The sequence below is a fragment of the Cygnus atratus genome, chromosome 12 (genome assembly GCF_013377495.2).
Source record: "Cygnus atratus isolate AKBS03 ecotype Queensland, Australia chromosome 12, CAtr_DNAZoo_HiC_assembly, whole genome shotgun sequence".
Classification (NCBI taxonomy): domain Eukaryota; kingdom Metazoa; phylum Chordata; class Aves; order Anseriformes; family Anatidae; genus Cygnus; species Cygnus atratus.
The window spans coordinates 14662483-14681091 of record NC_066373.1 but is presented as its reverse complement, the minus strand read 5'-3'; the positions used below and the strand labels follow the sequence as shown (position 1 = coordinate 14681091).

At 39.9% G+C, this 18609-nt stretch overlaps 1 protein-coding gene across 1 annotated transcript; it reads left to right on the top strand.

Moving 5' to 3' along the window:
• The first annotated feature begins 252 nt into the window (after positions 1 to 252).
• LOC118246505 (galanin receptor type 1-like) lies at positions 253 to 16439 on the top strand. Its single transcript, XM_035543644.1, has 3 exons — positions 253 to 960; positions 2579 to 2644; positions 16122 to 16439. The coding sequence occupies exons 1-3, from the start codon at positions 253 to 255 to the stop codon at positions 16437 to 16439; spliced, it is 1092 nt and encodes a 363-aa protein (XP_035399537.1).
• The last annotated feature ends 2170 nt before the right edge of the window (positions 16440 to 18609 follow it).

Here is an 18609-nt window from a genome sequence, read left to right as displayed (position 1 = left end):
AGCTCCTCCAACAGCAGCTACCAAACCCCTTGGATGAGAGCAATTTCCGAGACCTCTTTTTGCCAGTTCCTGGAAGAGACAGACAAGACTTGGAAGAATCATCCGAAGAAAATTGCTCCCCAAAGCAAAGGCACAGAGCATTGGAAAACCCAAGCATCCAGCTTCTGGCCACCATTAACAAACACAGGGCAGCTGCCCCACAGCAGTCAGGCCTGCAGCGACTGCTCCCTGGTTTCCAACCAGCCTGGATCCATGGAGGAGCAGGAAGACAACCTTGTGCTTTCCTTTGGAGCCAACACCAGCAAGTGCAGCCTTGAGACTAACCAGACAGGGGCCACACCATGCTGGTCAGGAGCAACCAGAGGTGGCCCTGAGGTGGTGATCGTACCAGTGCTTTTTGGCTTGATTTTTCTCCTGGGAATGGTGGGGAACACCCTGGTGCTGGTTGTTCTGGGGCGTCTCCGTCCTGGGGGACGCCCATCGCGCAGTGCCACCAACATCTTCATCCTGAACTTAAGCATCGCAGACTTCTCCTTCTTGCTTTTCTGTGTCCCCTTCCAGGCCACCATCTACTCCCTGCCAGAGTGGATCTTCGGTGCCTTCTTTTGCAAGTGGGTTCACTACTTGGCCATGGCGACAATGCTGGTCAGCATCTTTACCCTGGTGGCCATGTCTGTGGACAGGTACATCGCCGTGGTCCATGCCAAGCGTTCATCCGGCATCCGCAGCAAACGCAACGCTGCCCTCGGCGTGGGTATGATTTGGCTGCTGTCTCTACTCATTGCCATCCCCGTGGCCCAGCACCAGGCTCTTGTGAGTGGTCACCAGCAAGCACCCAACAGCTCCTTCTGCTGGGAGAACTGGGCGGACGGATCAACAGCCAAGCAGACGTACAAGGTTACCATCCTGCTGGTGGGTTACCTCCTGCCCCTGGTGCTCATCACCTGCTGCTATGCCAAGGTGAGTAAGAGGGATGTGAGTAATATTCAGATAGAGGAAAGGATCAATCCCAGCCTCTTGGTGGCTTAGATTCACACATGCAAGCTACCCAGCCAAGAAATAACGCATTCACAGTGCTTCCTATATTCCTCCTAGGATAGGATGCTTCTCTGGGACAGGGGGAGGGAAACAAGAATGAAATTACACCATCTCATAAAGAGGAATGAAAAACATTTCTATTCAGGGACAAAGCAAATACACGAAAGTTCAATCCCAGCCTGACACAAAAATCTACTAAAGATTCCTGCTGATTTTTGCAGTTTTCAGTTTGTCCTCTCTTGATAACAAATGTTTGCTCCATGCAAGAGAAAAACACCATGGAGGATGAAGCTGTGCAGAGAGCGTACAGAATTAGTATCAGAAATATTGCTGCCTTTTTTTTTTTTTTTTTTTTTTTTTTGACACAAATCTCAGACTTTGTGTCTTGCAAAGATTTCTGGAAAGATATCTTAGGATTTGAGTTTTCTTCAGCAGTGAATCTCTTCCTTCTTGGGAATTGCCATTGTTCAAGTTTTTTGTCTCCTCTTACTGATCTTCAGCATGTTTGAGACAGACAGTAAGTCTATCAGTTGTGATGGACTTCCAGAATCAAGTTTCTGTGACTTTTGAATTAATCTCCTATTGTGTAGTGCCTGGTGACTGCTAGGGAGTAAACTTCCTTGTCACTAGTCAGTTGCATGTCAACTCTCCTGAACAAAATATATTTTCCTGGAATTTAAGCTCATGTCTGTTTAATCAAAAGTTGTGATACTTTCAACACTGATTTATTTTAGTATTGTCAGTGCTAAGGACAGGACAAGGCACTTAGATTTAAGCTAAAAATCTTTACATCTCAGGCCTTGCTTGTCACAAGAGGAAAAACCCACTAGACTTCACAAATCCTGTCCCTTTGGCTCCTGTTGTTTTTCCCCTCACTGCCCTTGGTGAGCACAGCAATAAATGGAAGGGGAGTTGCATTTAATAGAGGCTTTATTTTGTTCATTAACTGCTTTAGAAAACTTAGCCTTTTACCTGCAAAGGCCAAAGTATAAATATTGCCAGGTTACAGCTGTGCTATAATCAGGTTCCTAAAGGTTAATCTAAATGTTGTTAACTGAGAATTTCCTGACAGGGCTCTAACATTTCTTATGACTCTCCCTGTGAAAGGGGAACCCACTCCAACTGCCCCAGCTGTTAGCGCTGCAGTCAGAAGTGGCAAAGCAGTCACACAGGGGTACAGTGTTGGCAGCCTGTTCTCTGTCCTTCTATGTAATCAGCCCAGAGAGTAAATGTGGATAATTTAAACACAATCTAAAAATCAAAAATCCATGGAAAGTCTCCTGTCAATTTCAGCATACTGTCAGCTGAGCTCTTAAATAATGCTGAACTAAGTCTTCTTAAAGCTTGGCATTTTCTCCTTCAAGAAACAAGCTTTGAGAAGAAAACTGGGGAGGGCTTAGAATTAAAAATCTCAGTGCATCACATTCACCTCTGAAGTCATGCTAGAGCAATTCTTTCAATGTCTGGTGCTCATTCAAGAGGTTCAATACTAATATATACAATTCAATTTCGTATTCAATGTATTGCTCCTTTTTTCAAGGTTTTATATCACCTCCATACGAAAGTAAAGAATATTTCTAAGAAGTCGGAAAGATCTAAGAAGAAGGTAAGCATCTTTAATTTGTGCACTGATATGTCAGGTTTATAAGATAACTAGTAGTCTTTTCAAGCTCCATTCACATACAAGTGTTATTCGTGTCTTTCAGCTCAAGTTCAAATTCATGTTGACAAGTTGTTATATCTTTATAGACACAGTACAAAGTGAGGCCATTATTGAATTGCTCTATTGATCTCTACACACGTGCCTGCTGGACTGCCTTTTGACTTACTGTGCTATAACAGAAGTCCCACAAGTACACTATTTTTACATTGACAGGCAGAAAGATATTCAGACCATTAGAAGATCTAGGAATTTGAGTACACTTCAGCAAGCTAAAAGGAAAACACATGAAGAACCCTGAAACTGCAGTACCTCAGTTTTGCTGCAGTTTGCATTTAAGATCTCTAAGGTTTGCATCTAGTATGTGGTTGATTTAGACCTTGGTTGGCACTTTGACCTCTCTGCAAGTCAAACATCAGCTTATCCTTGCTCAAGCTGTATGAAATAAGCAGAATTGCAAGAATTAATTGAGGAAAATACTAAGGATAGATTTTTTTTCCTCAATGTAAGAATCTTAGAGTGAATAAGCCATAACTAATAGACGTTTTTAGGTAACAAAACTCATCAAGAGCAGTGATGCAACATAAAATTTACCTGTCATGAAAATAAAAAACACTATTTCAGTCAGAAGAGTTATAGTTGTTGTGTGTACAGTGATGAGCAAAACTACAGGTTATCTGGCTGGTCAAAGGCAGGAGGTAACAGGGCCCTGTTAACATTACCTGCTGATAGGACAGTCACAGTCCGTGCCAGTGGCACAGCAGCTGTACAGCCCAGATGAGCAGCGTGCATGCCACCAAGCTGATGTGACAGCCAGTGGAAATGATGAGGTAGCCCTTTGATTTGCTCTCAGCCAATGCACTGGACAGTTTCAGCTGCTACCTGCCACTCTGGAGGGCCCTACAAGATTTTGCCATGACCCTGTGTATGACCAAAATGAGGGTTATTACAGCAAACACAGACATTTGATTGAAAAGGGTGCAAGACACAGAAATCAAAGCTTTCACAAGACTCCAGGTGAGGGGAGGCTGGGGCACAGACACCGGTACCACAGCTGCACGAAGCTACAGAAGTGTTAAAACTCAAACCTGCTTCTGGGCATAACAAACTGCATCCAGTGGGTTCTTCACTGGTGTTACTGGACCCCCCACACCTCACCCCTGTAGAGTTAGATCACTCACAAGATGAGGAATTCAAGGTACCAGATTTGCCAGCATACTGCTGTCATACAACAACATAACACGATCCTGTACCTCTATTGATTTCTTTTTCCACCAAAGGGACTTATTATATTGGAAACCAAAAGGTCTCTCTCTAAACATAACAGAACCACCTGTTGCCTACCTCAGAGAAACTAATCTGAGTAAGATAATATTTGCATGCAGCCAAGGTGTCACAAGAATGTACAGTGCTGATCAACATAGATATCTTCATGACCATCCTATTTAGGAAAAAGCAGATGTACTTGAGGATGCTAACTGTGCAATCTGGATGCTGTGGTAGCATCTCAAACAGAAATCGAGGGTTTTCAAAAGAAAAATATACTTCAGCTGTATCCTCTGTAATATTATGCTGCAGTTTTTCTGGTCTGCTCTGTGCTGTTTTTAGTTGATTTTGAGCTGTTACAGAGATTTTGCCAGTCTTTTATGACTAAATATAATCTACAGTTAAATCTATTTAGGATTCATAGTTTCTATGACTTCATTACATACACTCAGTTTTGTTGGTACCACACATACAAGTATCAATCCATAATCAGTCTTGCACCCACACTGCCTGTAAGGCAACTCAGCTGATATTCCTATGCTGTGAAACAATATTGCAAAGACCACAGAAGTTATAATACACAACACACACAACATTTCACTGATATTTTCTGCTCTTCCTTAGGGTGTTTTTGATCCTGTTTTCCGTGTTCAGATGCTGAGTTCACATAGTAAACATACAAAGCCCTACAAATACTTTGCTCATCTGCTTGTTTCGCTTGTTTCTGAGCTTTACTGAGATTAGTTTTATTAGTCTAGCTCATCTAATTTCAAGCAGGTTCTGACAAACATTCTTTCAATCACATTTTCTAAGGCAATAAATCGTGCAATAATCAGCTGCTGTGTATTGCCTGCTACAGCAAACCACCAAACCTACATGAGGCAGGCTACACTGAGGAACACCATGCCTTATTCTGCCTACTGAATTTCTGTTGAGTGCTGGCACTGCTACAGATATACCGTGAATTAAAACTTGAGGACCAGGAGTGTCATTTCTGGGCAGATAGACTGCTTTCTGCTTGTTATCCATACTGAGTCTTGTGTGCTTAACAAAGATATGAATAAAGCCTGCCCAGCAGCTACCATGACAAAAGGCAACCAAGATCATGTTGATTGTTATGTTTACTTCAGCTATAGCAAATAAAGTGTTAAAAAGCACTGTTCTTTGCATAGAATAATCTCATAGCTCAGGAAAATTACCAACAAATCCCTAGTCCCTAAATCTGGAGAAGAGAAGGCTCCAGGGACACCTCCTTGCAGCCCTCCAGTACCTAAAGGTGGCCTACAGGAAAGCTGGGGAGGGACTCTGTCAGGGAGTGTGGTAAAAGGACAAGGGGGAATGGCTTGAAACTGAAAAATGGTAGATTTAGATTAGATAGTAGAAAGAAATTCCTTACTCTGAGGGTGGTGAGGAACTGGAACAGGCTGCCCAGAGAAGCTGTGGATGCCCCATCCCTGGAGGTGTTCAGGGCCAGCCTGGATGGGGCTTTGAGCAGCCTGGGCTGGTGGGAGGTGTCCCTGCCCATGGCAGGGGATTGGAACTAGATGATCTTTAAGGTCCCTTCCAATCCAAACCTTTCTATGATTCTATGAAACACTTTGGATGGTGTAAATTCCACTTCTGTCTTTTCCATACCTATATAAAAATGGCCCAATACCTATTTCCTTTCCTATATTTGAAGAGAATGCTACCAACAGTCAAAAATTGGTCTCATCTTCGTGTGAAGCACTAAAGTTACAGATATGTTTTTTTTCATACTCATTTCTTCAAATTTATCTGCTTGCATCGTTTCCAGATTTGACCTGTAGAGTTAGATGAAAAACAGATCTACAGTTTCTTCAACTTTCAGTTTCCTGACTAGATACAACTGAGAGGACTGATCATAAAAAATACCTTTGACTTTGCCTGTTCAGACAAGTTAATGGCAGAGCATTTTTTCCTCCCTCCCCTTAAGTATTTCTATGGCCATAATTCTGGAACACCTGGTAGCAATTGTTGTTCCTCATGGCAGTTAGACCTAGTTAAATAGGTGATCCCAAGATAAAGGGGAAAAAAAAAAAGAATCAAATACATCACTCCACATACATACACACATCTTCCACAGTTTGTCTCCTGCCAGCACTTTCTGTTGAGAAATTTCTCATTTAGTTTTTCTGCAGGCTAAACAGCATCTTTGACATCTCTACTGCAATTACTTTTTGTTTCACCTACTTCTCTTCTTTATAAGGAATCTTTCTTGTGCAGCCTGCAGACTCGCTCCATTCCCAGATGTACTTTCGCAGTATCCTCGAAACACACTGCGTGTCAATCATTTAAAGCAGATTTTCTTAAGAACACTTCACATTAGAGCCTAATAGAAAATTCATATGTGCATGGCAGTTCTGTTAAATTAGCTTCCTTCATATGTACTTAATTGGTCTATTAGGGACAAGTACTTTTGTTTGGTCTTAGTTCATAATCTTTAACGATAAAGCAACCAGCTTTTGCTTGTTTCACTCAGATGTTTGACAAGTGAATCTTGCTCCATGTTTCAAAAATTAATTTAGCAAATACAAAACATTCAGCTTTATGAAACATGTACAATTTCAACGGCCAAACCCTTATCACCTTGGATCCATCAAAACAAAGTGTAACATGAAAACAAGATCTTTCAACATGAGATGATAATAATCAGATGTGAATCAGGTAATTTTCAGTGTGCATCTTGACCACACTGATATGGAAAACAAAGTGTCATATGGGTACACAAAAGAAATCAGTCTGGAACTATGACCACTAAGCACTTACTTCATTCCTTTAATTTCAAGAAAACAGGACAAAAAACACACCAGTTCTTATCCTCCTTCCACCCCTAAGGGAATGGCTTTGGAGTGTGGTCTATTTTTTCTTTTTTAAAGAGATAAGCAGTAAATTTTGCAAACAGCTATTTGTACTGACCTCACTACCTTCATCTAGGCTATATAGGTGAGTAAAAATGTTCAGAAAATCAAATTGCAGACCTCAAATCCACGTTGAAGAAGAGTTGCCACTGAAATGTATGCTGGCATTGACACTGCAAACAAATTGCTTTGCCATGAGCTCCAGAAACTGTAATACCTTTTCTTTGGGCTATACAGACTCTTTAAGATAGAATACTTCCAAGATAAACAAATTTAGAAACAACATGAATGCCACAGAGTGAGTGTCAAATCAACTTGTGAATCTAGATAAGGCTAACATTTACAGAACAGGTGAGAGAGCCTGCTAGATGCAAACCTAGGGTAGTTTCCAAAAAGATGATCATCATACGGGTTGGACAGTTCCAGTGTTGTGACAGCATATACCTGACTTTCCTAGTTGTACTGCTGCAGCAAAGAAGGCAACATAAAACTCAATTTAATTCTATCCAAGCATACAGAGTACATTAACAGAACACATACTTAGTACTGTAGTTCAACCTCTTCCTTTAAAGTTTTTTTTTTCTCCTAAATAAGGATACAGAAATCAAACAATGAACTACGTTACTAGAAATTTGGTGTTTTAAGAACTCTCTTGCTTATTTCCTCCACTGCTTTGTTCTGCATTTTTCAAGCACAGCATGGCTTTCCTGTGCCTGCCGCTGCAGCAGCGCTCTCAGCCTTCCCTACAGGCTTGTTTGGTGCGTGGTGCCTGCACCCAGCAGAGAGGATCACCAGCTGCGCAGGGACAGAGCAGAGCTGCACATGCAGACACACATGCCTGCTGTCAGTTAGCTGAGGAAAGAAACCAAACCCCCTCAAAAGTTAAAATGATCGTTACAGTTTTTAGCTACCTGCCCAATTAAGAGAAGCTCTGACACGTACACCTGAAGTAGGGTGGCACTGCCACTCCATTTGCCTCAGCTAGAAAAGGCACACGTGCCAGTTTCCCCATTTAACTTCTTGCTAGCTGCACAAGCTTGCCAACATTACAATTGACATGGTGTGATATTGGAGGAGTCCCCTTTGTAATTTTGGACAATCTTTTGTTCAGGCAGGACAGCAAGACTATTTGCTGGGAAATCCTGTGCACCTCTCAATCAAAAATAAAATATATTTCAGTCCTGTTACTTCCTTTATGCATAATGCAGAGCACAGTAAGTCTTGGGCTCCAAGGAAAGTTAACGATTCTCTATCTGATAATGTTGAAAAAGTGTTTCATGACAGCCCAGCCCTAGGAACTCCAAATATACATTTTTAGTAAATAACTTTTTAATAATGGAAATGAATGCAAACCAAGATCTACTCTGATCACGAAATGGCCCTGTGGTGTCTTACTGGCTTTTGCAGCACCCCAGGGTTCCTCAATGTTTACTTAGTTTTGTCCTGTGACATCTCTAAAGAACAATCTGAAATACTTAGTCAAGTTTTAAAATGGTTCTGAGGCTGTGAATTTCACAGCTATTTTGCAGGCTCCCTTGAAATGAAAGGAAGGTAGAAGCTGTGGAATCTTTAGAGGCAATAAAAGTCAAAAGCTCCAATTAACAGGCCCATTGAAACATCTAAATCTAACAAATTAGTACTATTTTATTTTTAGGTACAATAGAAAGGCGAACCAATCTTACCACACTCTTTTGTTCTCTATTCTTCTCATAGTAGCTCCTAAAATTTTATTTTATTTTTTTTTATTTCTCCCTCTTATAGCCACTACTTGACAACTGAGCCAATGTGTTCATGAAACACATAAACCCAAGATCTTGCTCAAAAACTGTATTAGTCAATTTAAAACACATCTCCCTCTATGAAGCTAAGATTATTTTCTTCCTCAGCTCATATATTCACAACTCTATATTTACCTATACACAAGTTCATTGTTTTTTGAAGGTCGTACCACAGCTTGAGGCACAATGTATAGAATTCCTTCAAGGTAGATGGGTATTCCTGAGCATTTTGGTCAAGAGAGGCAGACAAAAGTTGCACTGCAACAGCTTTCCTATATGCTGAACTATTTGTTTGACTTCTATTCACACAGCCAGAGGGTTTTCATATAGACTTCATGAATGTGATGTTCAATGCTTAACCATGACCAACACTAAGGACAGCAAAGTAGCATGGGAGATCTTGGGATCCATCTAACAAAAAAATATTAACCAAAAGTGAAATCCTGCAAGCTGTTTTGCTAACAAGAACCTAGAGCAGCAAGAATAGAGAGCTTCATTACCAATTAGTAGATAATAAGAATATCATAATGCTTATAAGCATTTCTGAATACAAAGTGAGTCAGTATTAAGAGCATCAACAGAGGGGATTAGCAGCATTATCACAGAATCAGAGACATGCAGGGGAGTAGTCAGACCAGTGCAAACAAGCTACTAGGAAAATGAAGAGTTCACCACTTAGCAAGTAGCCAAAATGGGCTGATTACAACTGAAAGTTTATGTTTCAATCCCTGCTCTTCTTCATTACAGCCAACTGCCATTTCTGACCACAAGAAAGAAAAAAAAAAGAACAATGGGGAGGAAAAAAAAAGAACACTTTCAGTGCAGTTTTTAGACCAACTATCTATTATCAGGAGTAATAAAAGAAAGACCAGAGGGCAGTGAGAAGTGCTTCATAAGCAGGTAGCAGATGAGTTTGCTCTGAAGCAGAGGAAGCTGCTGCCTAAAATTTAAGCTGGTTAAGACTAGATATGGATTTTTCTGAAACACCCATTTGAAACCTTGTGTTTTTATCACAAAGCTATAAGCATATTTCTGGAGTTCAAATTGTGCTTTGGTACCTTCCTAGTTTTACAACTTGACAGGCAGAAAAGGATGCTTACAAATGCATCGGTGGGTGTCAGATTTGTGAACACAATAGAGAAGAACCTGACATCAGGAGAGAAAAAACTGACAGCTGTCACTTCTGCACATTGGCTTAGAGAGACTGAGCAAAAAAACATTCAATTATCTCTGTCTTCTGAAAACAGAGGATAAGTGTCTAGGGCTGCAAAAATTGTTCTCCTTGGGAGAAGTTGGTAAGTACCTCCAGCAGTACAGCAGGAGATTGTGCTGAGCCATGCATCCTTCCTGGGTACTGACACAGTGTAGTATCTAAAAGTAAAAGCTTAGAGCACCATGGGTCACTACATTTTGGCCAAGCCTTCACCACACTACAAGTAGAATATATATACACATATAAAATAAATAGCCATGGCCGACACCCAGTAGCTTACCCAAATCAAATGTTGGGCAATAAAAACATGTACCAACTGTCTCTCAAATATCAGGGAAAAAGAAGATGCAAGCTAGAGATAAGCATAACAAAATAAAATAATTCAGAGAAAACACAATCAGACTTTGTATTACAAGCCAGGGGAAAAGTATTGGCCCCCACACAATGGCTGAGGAAGTATGGTATGGTGTGAAGAAGCAGCATTAGCTAGAGTAAGGCTGCCTTTGGCGTCACAGCAGTATATTATTAATTTAAACTAGTTTGGAGGAGTGAAGGGAAGCAAGACACAGAGTCCAGAACAAGTTCATTATACGCCCAGTCCTCCTGCAAAGCAGTAATAAAGAAAGAGTTGTTATTTGTTAATGAGACAGCACAGAAAAAGACGCATAGGTTTTATGCTTCTTCCTTCAAAATCGTGGAAAAGGAGGAAAAACCTCCACCATATTCAGAAAACAGTAACTGTCCCACTAATGAAGCCCAGTTTTTCTGCAAGCTAGTGAGAACACACTGTTCAATAAAAGCCTCATTGAATGTTCTTTCCCTTTCCTGTTTGGCTGAGGTACAAATGGATAGTCTGATCAGCTCTGAAAAAAAAAATAAAAATCTGTGTCTAGACTAGATGAGGGAACTGACAGGCTCTCTACCTTTAGACTGTTCCATCCATTGTATATTTTATCTCAAGACTGTTTATTAACCTAATGCATCAGGTAGTTCTGCACAAAAAATAGATAAGCTCATGGAATACTTGCCGTGTAATGAACCAAATGTTTCAATCTTAATTTTGCGTTTGACAAGTTGAGACAGCTTCATTAGAAGCTTATCAAGAATGACAACTCCAAAATCAAAATTAAATGCTAAAGACTTCATTATCCTGCAAAAATTAGGTACTTCCCTAAAAAAGGGTCTTTAAACATGTTTCAACATTGCTTTCTGAAGAACGGGGAAGACTAAAAGCAAGATACAGCTTGTTCAGGGCTGAAGAAAATCTAAGGAAAAAGAAAACTGGGAAATCTATAAATGAGGGTCAGATCACATATGAATATAACAGAAGAATAAGTGAGTAAATTCTAGGCAATCCTGCATGGCAAAAACATTAAGGGAGGAAACAAGAAGTTTATCTGTTTGACAAACAAACATTTATGATTTCCCCCAGTCTCTATTTCCCACTCTGCCATTGATTCACTGTATAGCTTCAACACTCACTTTGTACAATGAATAATGCACTAAGCTGTTTCATGGAGCTTCTCAAAAGACTTCTAGGAGTGCAAAATATTAATAAGAGTCAGTTAAATAATCCAGTGGTGGCCATTGTACATGCCTACTATGGACCCACTGAGACTTCAGAAACAAACCATAAGGTTAGCATTCACTGGGCACAGCTAGACCAACAGTAACCCATTAATGGTGCAAATTATCACAGCTCACTGAACAAACTCAAACTGTACACAGGCGATTTGGATCCGTCCTCTGCAGCTGTTCACAGTCTATATTAGCACTAGTTTTAGACTGTTACCATCTTAAAAGTAAAACAATGTTTTTTTCAGTTTCCGCTCTTGGCCACATATCCCTTAATTTGAGGGAAAAAAATAGACAAAAGTTCCATTTCCAAAACATGTTCTTTGAGTCCTGAATTATGTAGGTTATTGATATAGTATTGTCTATATTCTCATTTGCAAAATCCCAAATAGCTGGATCTCAGAAACAGCTTTGTGCTAACACATAGCGACTGCAAATCTGTTTTTAATATCCATCCCTATGCTGAGTGCATGGTTTGCCATTTCACAGTAAAAAGAAAAAATAATCTAGGTCTATATCCCCTATTCAAAAGAATCTTTCAATGCTTGTAGCCCCCTAATTTAAGCAGAAGGATGCTATGAAAGGTTGCCTTGGTAACATGCCTAAGCTATTTAACATTGTTAGAGGGTAAAAAAGTAGCACTATTAATGCTGGTGAGAGTTAAGAATGGCACTTGCTATTCATCATTTCTTTAGCACCCATCTTACCACAGTAGGCAAGCTAGACCCCACAAGGCCACCACTTCTGTGTCTTTCAGTTCCAATCGTACCAGCACGTTACCAAGGTCAGCATCTGGTTCCCTGTGTGGTTGGTCATTTTTAGGACTTCGGGAGCAAAGGTTGTACACTCACGTGGGAACACGCTTTGTCACCTAATATGTTAGACAGAGCATTTTGGTATGCAAAACAAGGAAGCATCCAAAATATACCAAGTACAGGATGAACCTACAGGCCTTTCAAAATTAATACAAACTTACTTGATATATCTATTTGGCAGAAAAAGCCCTGCTCCCCATATTTTTTTTAAACTTGTATCATAAGCAACTGTTTTCTCTTATCTGCACAGAAATCTTGATCTGATACAACATCTTCCTAGAGTTTAACAGATTTTAACTGGCTTGTTAATGCAGTTAAGGCAAGCAAAGGTGACACTGTTGGCCCTCATCCAAACGCATTTTTCGACTTCAGTGATTGTCTGTTTTTATTGCAGGAGATCATTGCTGCAGGCCCTATGTAAACAGAGGAAAGATGTTGCCTATCCAACATAGGAAAAAAACCTCCTTATCATGCTGTTGACTTTTCTGCAGGGTTAAACAAATAGGAGAAAAAAGAAAAAAAAAAACAGTTCCCAAGAAAGCAACTTTAGCCTTCACCCACTTTATTACTGTCAGAGCAAGCAGAATATACTTGAAACATTTTAGTGCGATTCATTCAAGTATAAAACATGATTAAATGTACGTTACAAACAGCAATTATAATTCTAGTGTCCTCTCATGTTCTGCAGGTTTTAATGCTACTATTTAGGAAGGTCCGAACAATATGAAAGTCCTGATCTAACTCCATTTGACTAGATGACATAAGCCCTAGCCATAGATTTAATAAAGACCTATATCTGAACACATAAGCTTAACATTTTCTTAGAACTGCAAGTTGGTTTTGAAGTATTTTAATGTTTAAAAAAATAAAATAAAAAGGATTTAAAGTTCCTAACAATCTTATGAAATTTCAAGAGCATCATAGGGCTGTTACTAAAGTGAAACAAGAATCTGGAAGACAAGTGAACTTCCTGTAATTTTGCCCCATACCTCCAACCCCTTCCAACAAGCCAGTTTATAAACATATAATACTTGTTTATAAATATTTTAGCACTGCCTCCCATAGGTTCTTATGTATAGGATTGCAGTCAGTTGTTATGATCCCAGACTTTACACACCAAGATCTAATCACCTTACCTTCTTTCTTCTGTGAAGTATTGCCACTCCGCTCTTCCCTGGAGCATACTGCCATCAACTCCAAAACATGATCTTTGCAGTTAGTCTGCAACAGAGGAGTCTCCTGTTAGCCAATAAACATTCATGAACACTATACCTAACTCATCGATATAGGAAACTAGAAAAAAAAACTCGCTGAAGTAGACTCCAGAGGAGAGAAGTTTTATTACGTTTTTATTGAAGTGCCACTGACAAGGGAAATACTGCAAATACTCTGAGGAGAAATATTTAATTTGTACCACCACCGTCTGTTAGGGCATCAGAGAAATCAACATAATACCTTAAGAAATCCAGCTTCATTAGTTCTGTGGCTCTCTGAATAATTTCCTTGTTTTCCTCATATTACTCTTCACACAGGGTCAAGCATGTGCCTTAGACAGTTACTAAAACAAGTTGCAGTTTCCATCTCACCCAAAGAACACAGAGAGCATCGAGAGAAGTGCAAGTCACGAAATGTTTTCCCATTTAAATGGAAGTCCAAAAAATTATCTTCCTCAGCCCATCTCTATCCTGCCATCTTAGTCACCACTGAAATATTGCCAAGGAGATGTACTTAACTTGGCAAGTCATGCCAACCGTTGTAGTGCTATAGAGAAGTCAGAGAGCATATGGAGATTTTGCAGTAGCTATTTTGTTTGCTGTATTGTGGGGCAGGGAGAGATTTCCCTTCTCCTAGAAGAGGTTCCAGCTTAGGTGTTTTATATATGTAACCCTGACTCTTTATAGCTTCTATTTATAAGTTTTAACACAGCAATTAAATAAGTTTTTGTTCACTAGTAAATTATCTCTCTTGTAGAGAAGTAATTGCATCCTGTTCACTTGAAATCATGGAAGGGAGTTACTGACTGAAAAATGAGCTTAGAACTGTAGGGCTGTAAACCCTAATTTGAAATGAAGCCTAACTTTTCAGTTTTCTTCAACACTTTTCTGTTCGTTGTACAACAACTCACATTCTTCTTAGAAGGATAATATCTGCATATTCCCAAAATGTTGTATTTATTTAAGTGACAAAATACAAATGATAAACACTGAAGTTGAAAATCACACATTTTGCTGAGAATTAAGCAAGGGGAGATGATGGAAGTCACCTGCTACGCATCTGCTACAATGCTCCAAGAAGGAGGAATTAAATGGGTTAAAAAAAAAAAAAAAAGAAAAAACAAACAAAAACAGCATTAATGGCTCTCTGGGCCTTGCTCAGTGTTCCCTGCATGTGCTACAAGTAGAAAGTGAGAGAAAAGCAACCCCTTCATGATGCTTAAACTTGAGTACTTGGGTACTGTTCACACAGGCCTCAGGGACTTGCAGGAAGGTGAGTTACAGTTTGATTCAATTCATTGTAACTTACAGTCACTGAAAGTCATACTTCATCTTCTTCAGCGACTTCTGAAAGGAAAAAAATAGTAAAAAAAAAAGTAGGTACTTTTATTGTCAGACAGACCCCTAACCATACCAGGTTGAGGAGGCTTTGTTCAAAAGGGGATACACCCTTTCAGTAAAGGCTGAGTTACTTCTAAGCATGCATCTGGCAGGTCCCCTCAACTTTAGCTTTACAACATTTATAGGGAAAGGGACTTTGCCTACGTTGGTGTGGATCTCCTCTTCTGGAACAGCAGACAGCCTTAGCTCACTGCCCCAAAATACAGACACCCTAGTCTTCACCTTCAACCCTCTCACCATCTGGGCTCCTCACAGCCCAAGCCCTTCTCCCCAGACTACCATTTCCCATCAACAAGAACAAAACCCCAAGAAAGAGCCAGCTAAATTTCACACCAAAATAACTCAAGCAGCTCCCATTACTTACCTTAGCTCCTGGCTGCCTTTCCCCCTACCTCTCCCACTCAGGTAGCCAAGCCCTCACGCTGCTCCGCCATTTTGTGCAGCCCTTCTGAGGCACTGCCTCAGCTCTCTTTCCTCTTCCCCAGCCACAGCTGTGAGGGCCACCACAGTTGTAGTCAACAGCTCACCTCTCTTTAACCTTCCTTTTGGATTATGACTTTCAGGAACATTTTTCTGGAAAATTTTACCTCAGTTTAAAGTTGATACGGTGCTGACAAACAATGGCTTGTGAAGGTAATGGCCTAGCTGGAGAGCTGGCACTGCAGGGTCACATCCCCAGCACACAGACCATGGGCAAGCTGGGATCCTAGAGGCATACTGTCTAGCTAGGAGTATATCCTAGGAATATTAATAACAAAAGAGCACTGTATATTTTTTAAAAAGCCTCTCTACATTGGTTGGTGTTTTTTGTTCTGTTTGTTTCCCCTATAAGAGAGAAGCTGCTGGAGAAATTTTTCTCCTCAGAAATGCAGAGGTGTCCTTGTTGCCCCTCTCAGTGGCCTATTTCCATGCAGACTATTTTCCCCTGTGGTTATTTTCAATACTCTTAATGTTCCTCAGCCTTCAAACGTTGGAGAATATTATTTCAACTTTTCCATGTAACATGGTTAGCATTAGTTAAAACTTCTGGATTGCTTGAGGTTTTATGAGCACTATCTCCACTGTCTCTAGTTGTCCAAGTGAAAACCTGAGAGCCAAAATTCTGTTTTTACAGGGAGGAAGGCTGCTTTTTAGCATCCTTTTTCATACTGTCATAGTTTGCCCACCTGGCAGTGGTCACCATTGCATGTCATGCTGCCTTCACTACTGACAGGAAGACAAACTCATACCACTGACTCACTTGAGCATGGCAACAATTTAATACTTGATCTTGTCTTTCCAGACAGCGCAGACAGTGCTTCTCGTGGTCGCTGTGTTCCTGCTGTCCTGGCTGCCGCACCACATCATCACAATGTGGGCAGAGTTTGGGCACTTTCCCTTGAACAACATCTCCTTCACCTTCCGTATCATCTCCCATTGCTTGGCCTATGGGAACTCCTGCATCAACCCCATCATTTACGCTTTCCTCTCGGAAAACTTTCGCAAGGCCTGTCGACAGGCCTTCAACTGCAAGTTCTTCCTGAGGCCAGTCCCTCCTGAGAAGCTGGTCAGAATACGCATGGAGAACTTCTCCACCACGCACTCGACCACTAATGTGTAAACGTGGCTCATAAATAAGTTTCAGGAAGGAGGGGAAAGGTGGTGTCTGGGGAGACCAGTTATACAGAGGCATTTTACGTACCTTGCTACTAGGCACTGGGCTATGTACATCAGAAGTGTCTGGATGTCCTTGCAGTACCTCTAAGTTAAAACTCATACGCTGTTGTTGTTATGCCCATAAAGGCTAATATGTGAGTTTACACAGAAGGTGGAATTAGGATAGACATAAAAAGAGCAAATAAACAATTGTGTGTGTAGACTGTCATTAGGATGTGAACAGTGAGTGATGTGACATTTAGAGACAGCGCTAAGAAGCAGTTTGGTTAAAGTCTAGCTAAAACGACATCAAATATGTCTCTGTTTCTTAAAAGAGTTTTACCATATGTGAGCTACATACATTTTTAGCTCACTAGCTATGATGGGGTCTCTAAATCTCTCTGAAGGCTTCGCTATAGTATGTACTTACTCTGTAGTAAAACAGGACATCTCACCGATGCGGATGTCTACATTTGGTGGCTCTGTATCAGTTTGCATATAGCAGGATTTGAATGTTTGTGTATTCCTGAATGTAATTGCTGCTGCTAATGACTGGCTGTAATAACCATCTCTCTGTGAACAACAGTAGGAAAGTGAGATTTCTCAATATATGCTTAAAAGAACTGCAATTTTGTTTGAAAGTAATGTTTACAAAAGGCTTTATTGGTAAATGTTGTGTTCTCTTAGCATATCTACCCAAAGCTTTTTATTGGCCACTTTAGTATACAAATGTCAAAATGTCTTTTTTTTTTTTTTGATAAACTGTTTTGATCAACAGTGCCCTAGCAACAATCAGTTCACAGCATTTGCACTGAGTTTAAAGTTACTACTTGTAAATATATAAAGTGCATGTTACTTCAAATTTAAGAAGCATATGGCTGAAAGACCTTTATAATTTCACTGTTATTTAATTTGATTTTCTACTGTGTGCTTCAATCCAGACTGACCAGGCATGGGACTCACTGTAATATTATTCCAGATTCACAGACTGTTGCAGAGTTTTTAAAAGTGAGTTATAGAAGTTACCCTAAAATTATACATCTAAAAACTGTAACAAGAATATGTAACAAATGTAACCTTGTAGAACACCTTCAATGTCTTTTGTTATGGCCATCAGAGGATATATAATTCATTTTTTGTAACATATACATAGTACACCAATAATTCATTTTTTAACACGTATATATAATACCTCGGTGTCAAGTAAGCCTGCCATTAGCTTTTATAAACTAATTTTATGGTGAATTGATCAGAAATCAACCTTCCTCCCATCTTCCTTTCCTGCATTTTAACTCAGGAAAAAAACATACTCTCTTATCACCAGTGCCACTTAGTTACCAATAAAAAATAAGTGGATGCATTAATTATGAATGAGCATTGCCAGATAGTTTTGACTGTGGATCCTGAGTCAGAGGTAATGTTTATGTGACATCATTTAACTTCTTTGGAACTGTTTTCCTGCAGGAACCAAACATAAACTCCAAAAAGGCTGCGTGATTTAAAATCAGTCACACTATTTGCTCTGCTACTAACAGTTTCCAGCTAAAGAATTTGAGCACATATCTACAATAGTTACGAAAGTTTAGCCCTAATTGTTTGATTTAGCCTTATATATTTATGAGAAGATGGATCCAGGGAGTCTGACACCCAAACTCCTAAGCAAAAAACTTCACTCCAACTTAAAAGGGCAACTCCGTATATTGAACAGAGAAACACAGTCAGCATCACCAGCTGCCTGATAAGAAGTCACTTAATGGAACACATAGTAACTCAGTATTTATGCTAAAACTGTGAAGTACTATGGATTTGAAAACTGCCTTGTCTTACATCAGATTCAAATTATATGACACTTGAAATGGAGTCAGCCTGAAAGCAGACAAGCAAATATTACTCTTTTTTTTCTTGGAGTTTAATACAGTTTACTTCATTTAAGATAACTGGTGTATCCACAGTTGAAGGAAGCTATTGCTCAGCAGTTCAGAAAATCTCATAAAGCATAAGATGCATCAAATGGAAATAGGATTTTCTGTAAATTGTACTACAGAGTACCCCCAAATTTCTGCTTAAGTATTTACCTTACTGCTCATACTAAGTATACTCCTGCTTGTGGATGCATGAAATGCATAATTTGCAAC

What these genes read in the sequence shown, in the direction of transcription:
- LOC118246505 (XM_035543644.1), top strand. Translation starts at nt 253, where the DNA reads ATGGAGGAGCAGGAAGACAACCTTGTGCTTTCCTTTGGAGCCAACACC. An exon ending in TCACCTGCTGCTATGCCAAG is followed by an intron (nt 961 to 2,578) that starts GTGAGTAAGAGG and finishes CCTTTTTTCAAG; the next exon opens with GTTTTATATCACCTCCATAC. An exon ending in CGGAAAGATCTAAGAAGAAG is followed by an intron (nt 2,645 to 16,121) that starts GTAAGCATCTTT and finishes TTGTCTTTCCAG; the next exon opens with ACAGCGCAGACAGTGCTTCT.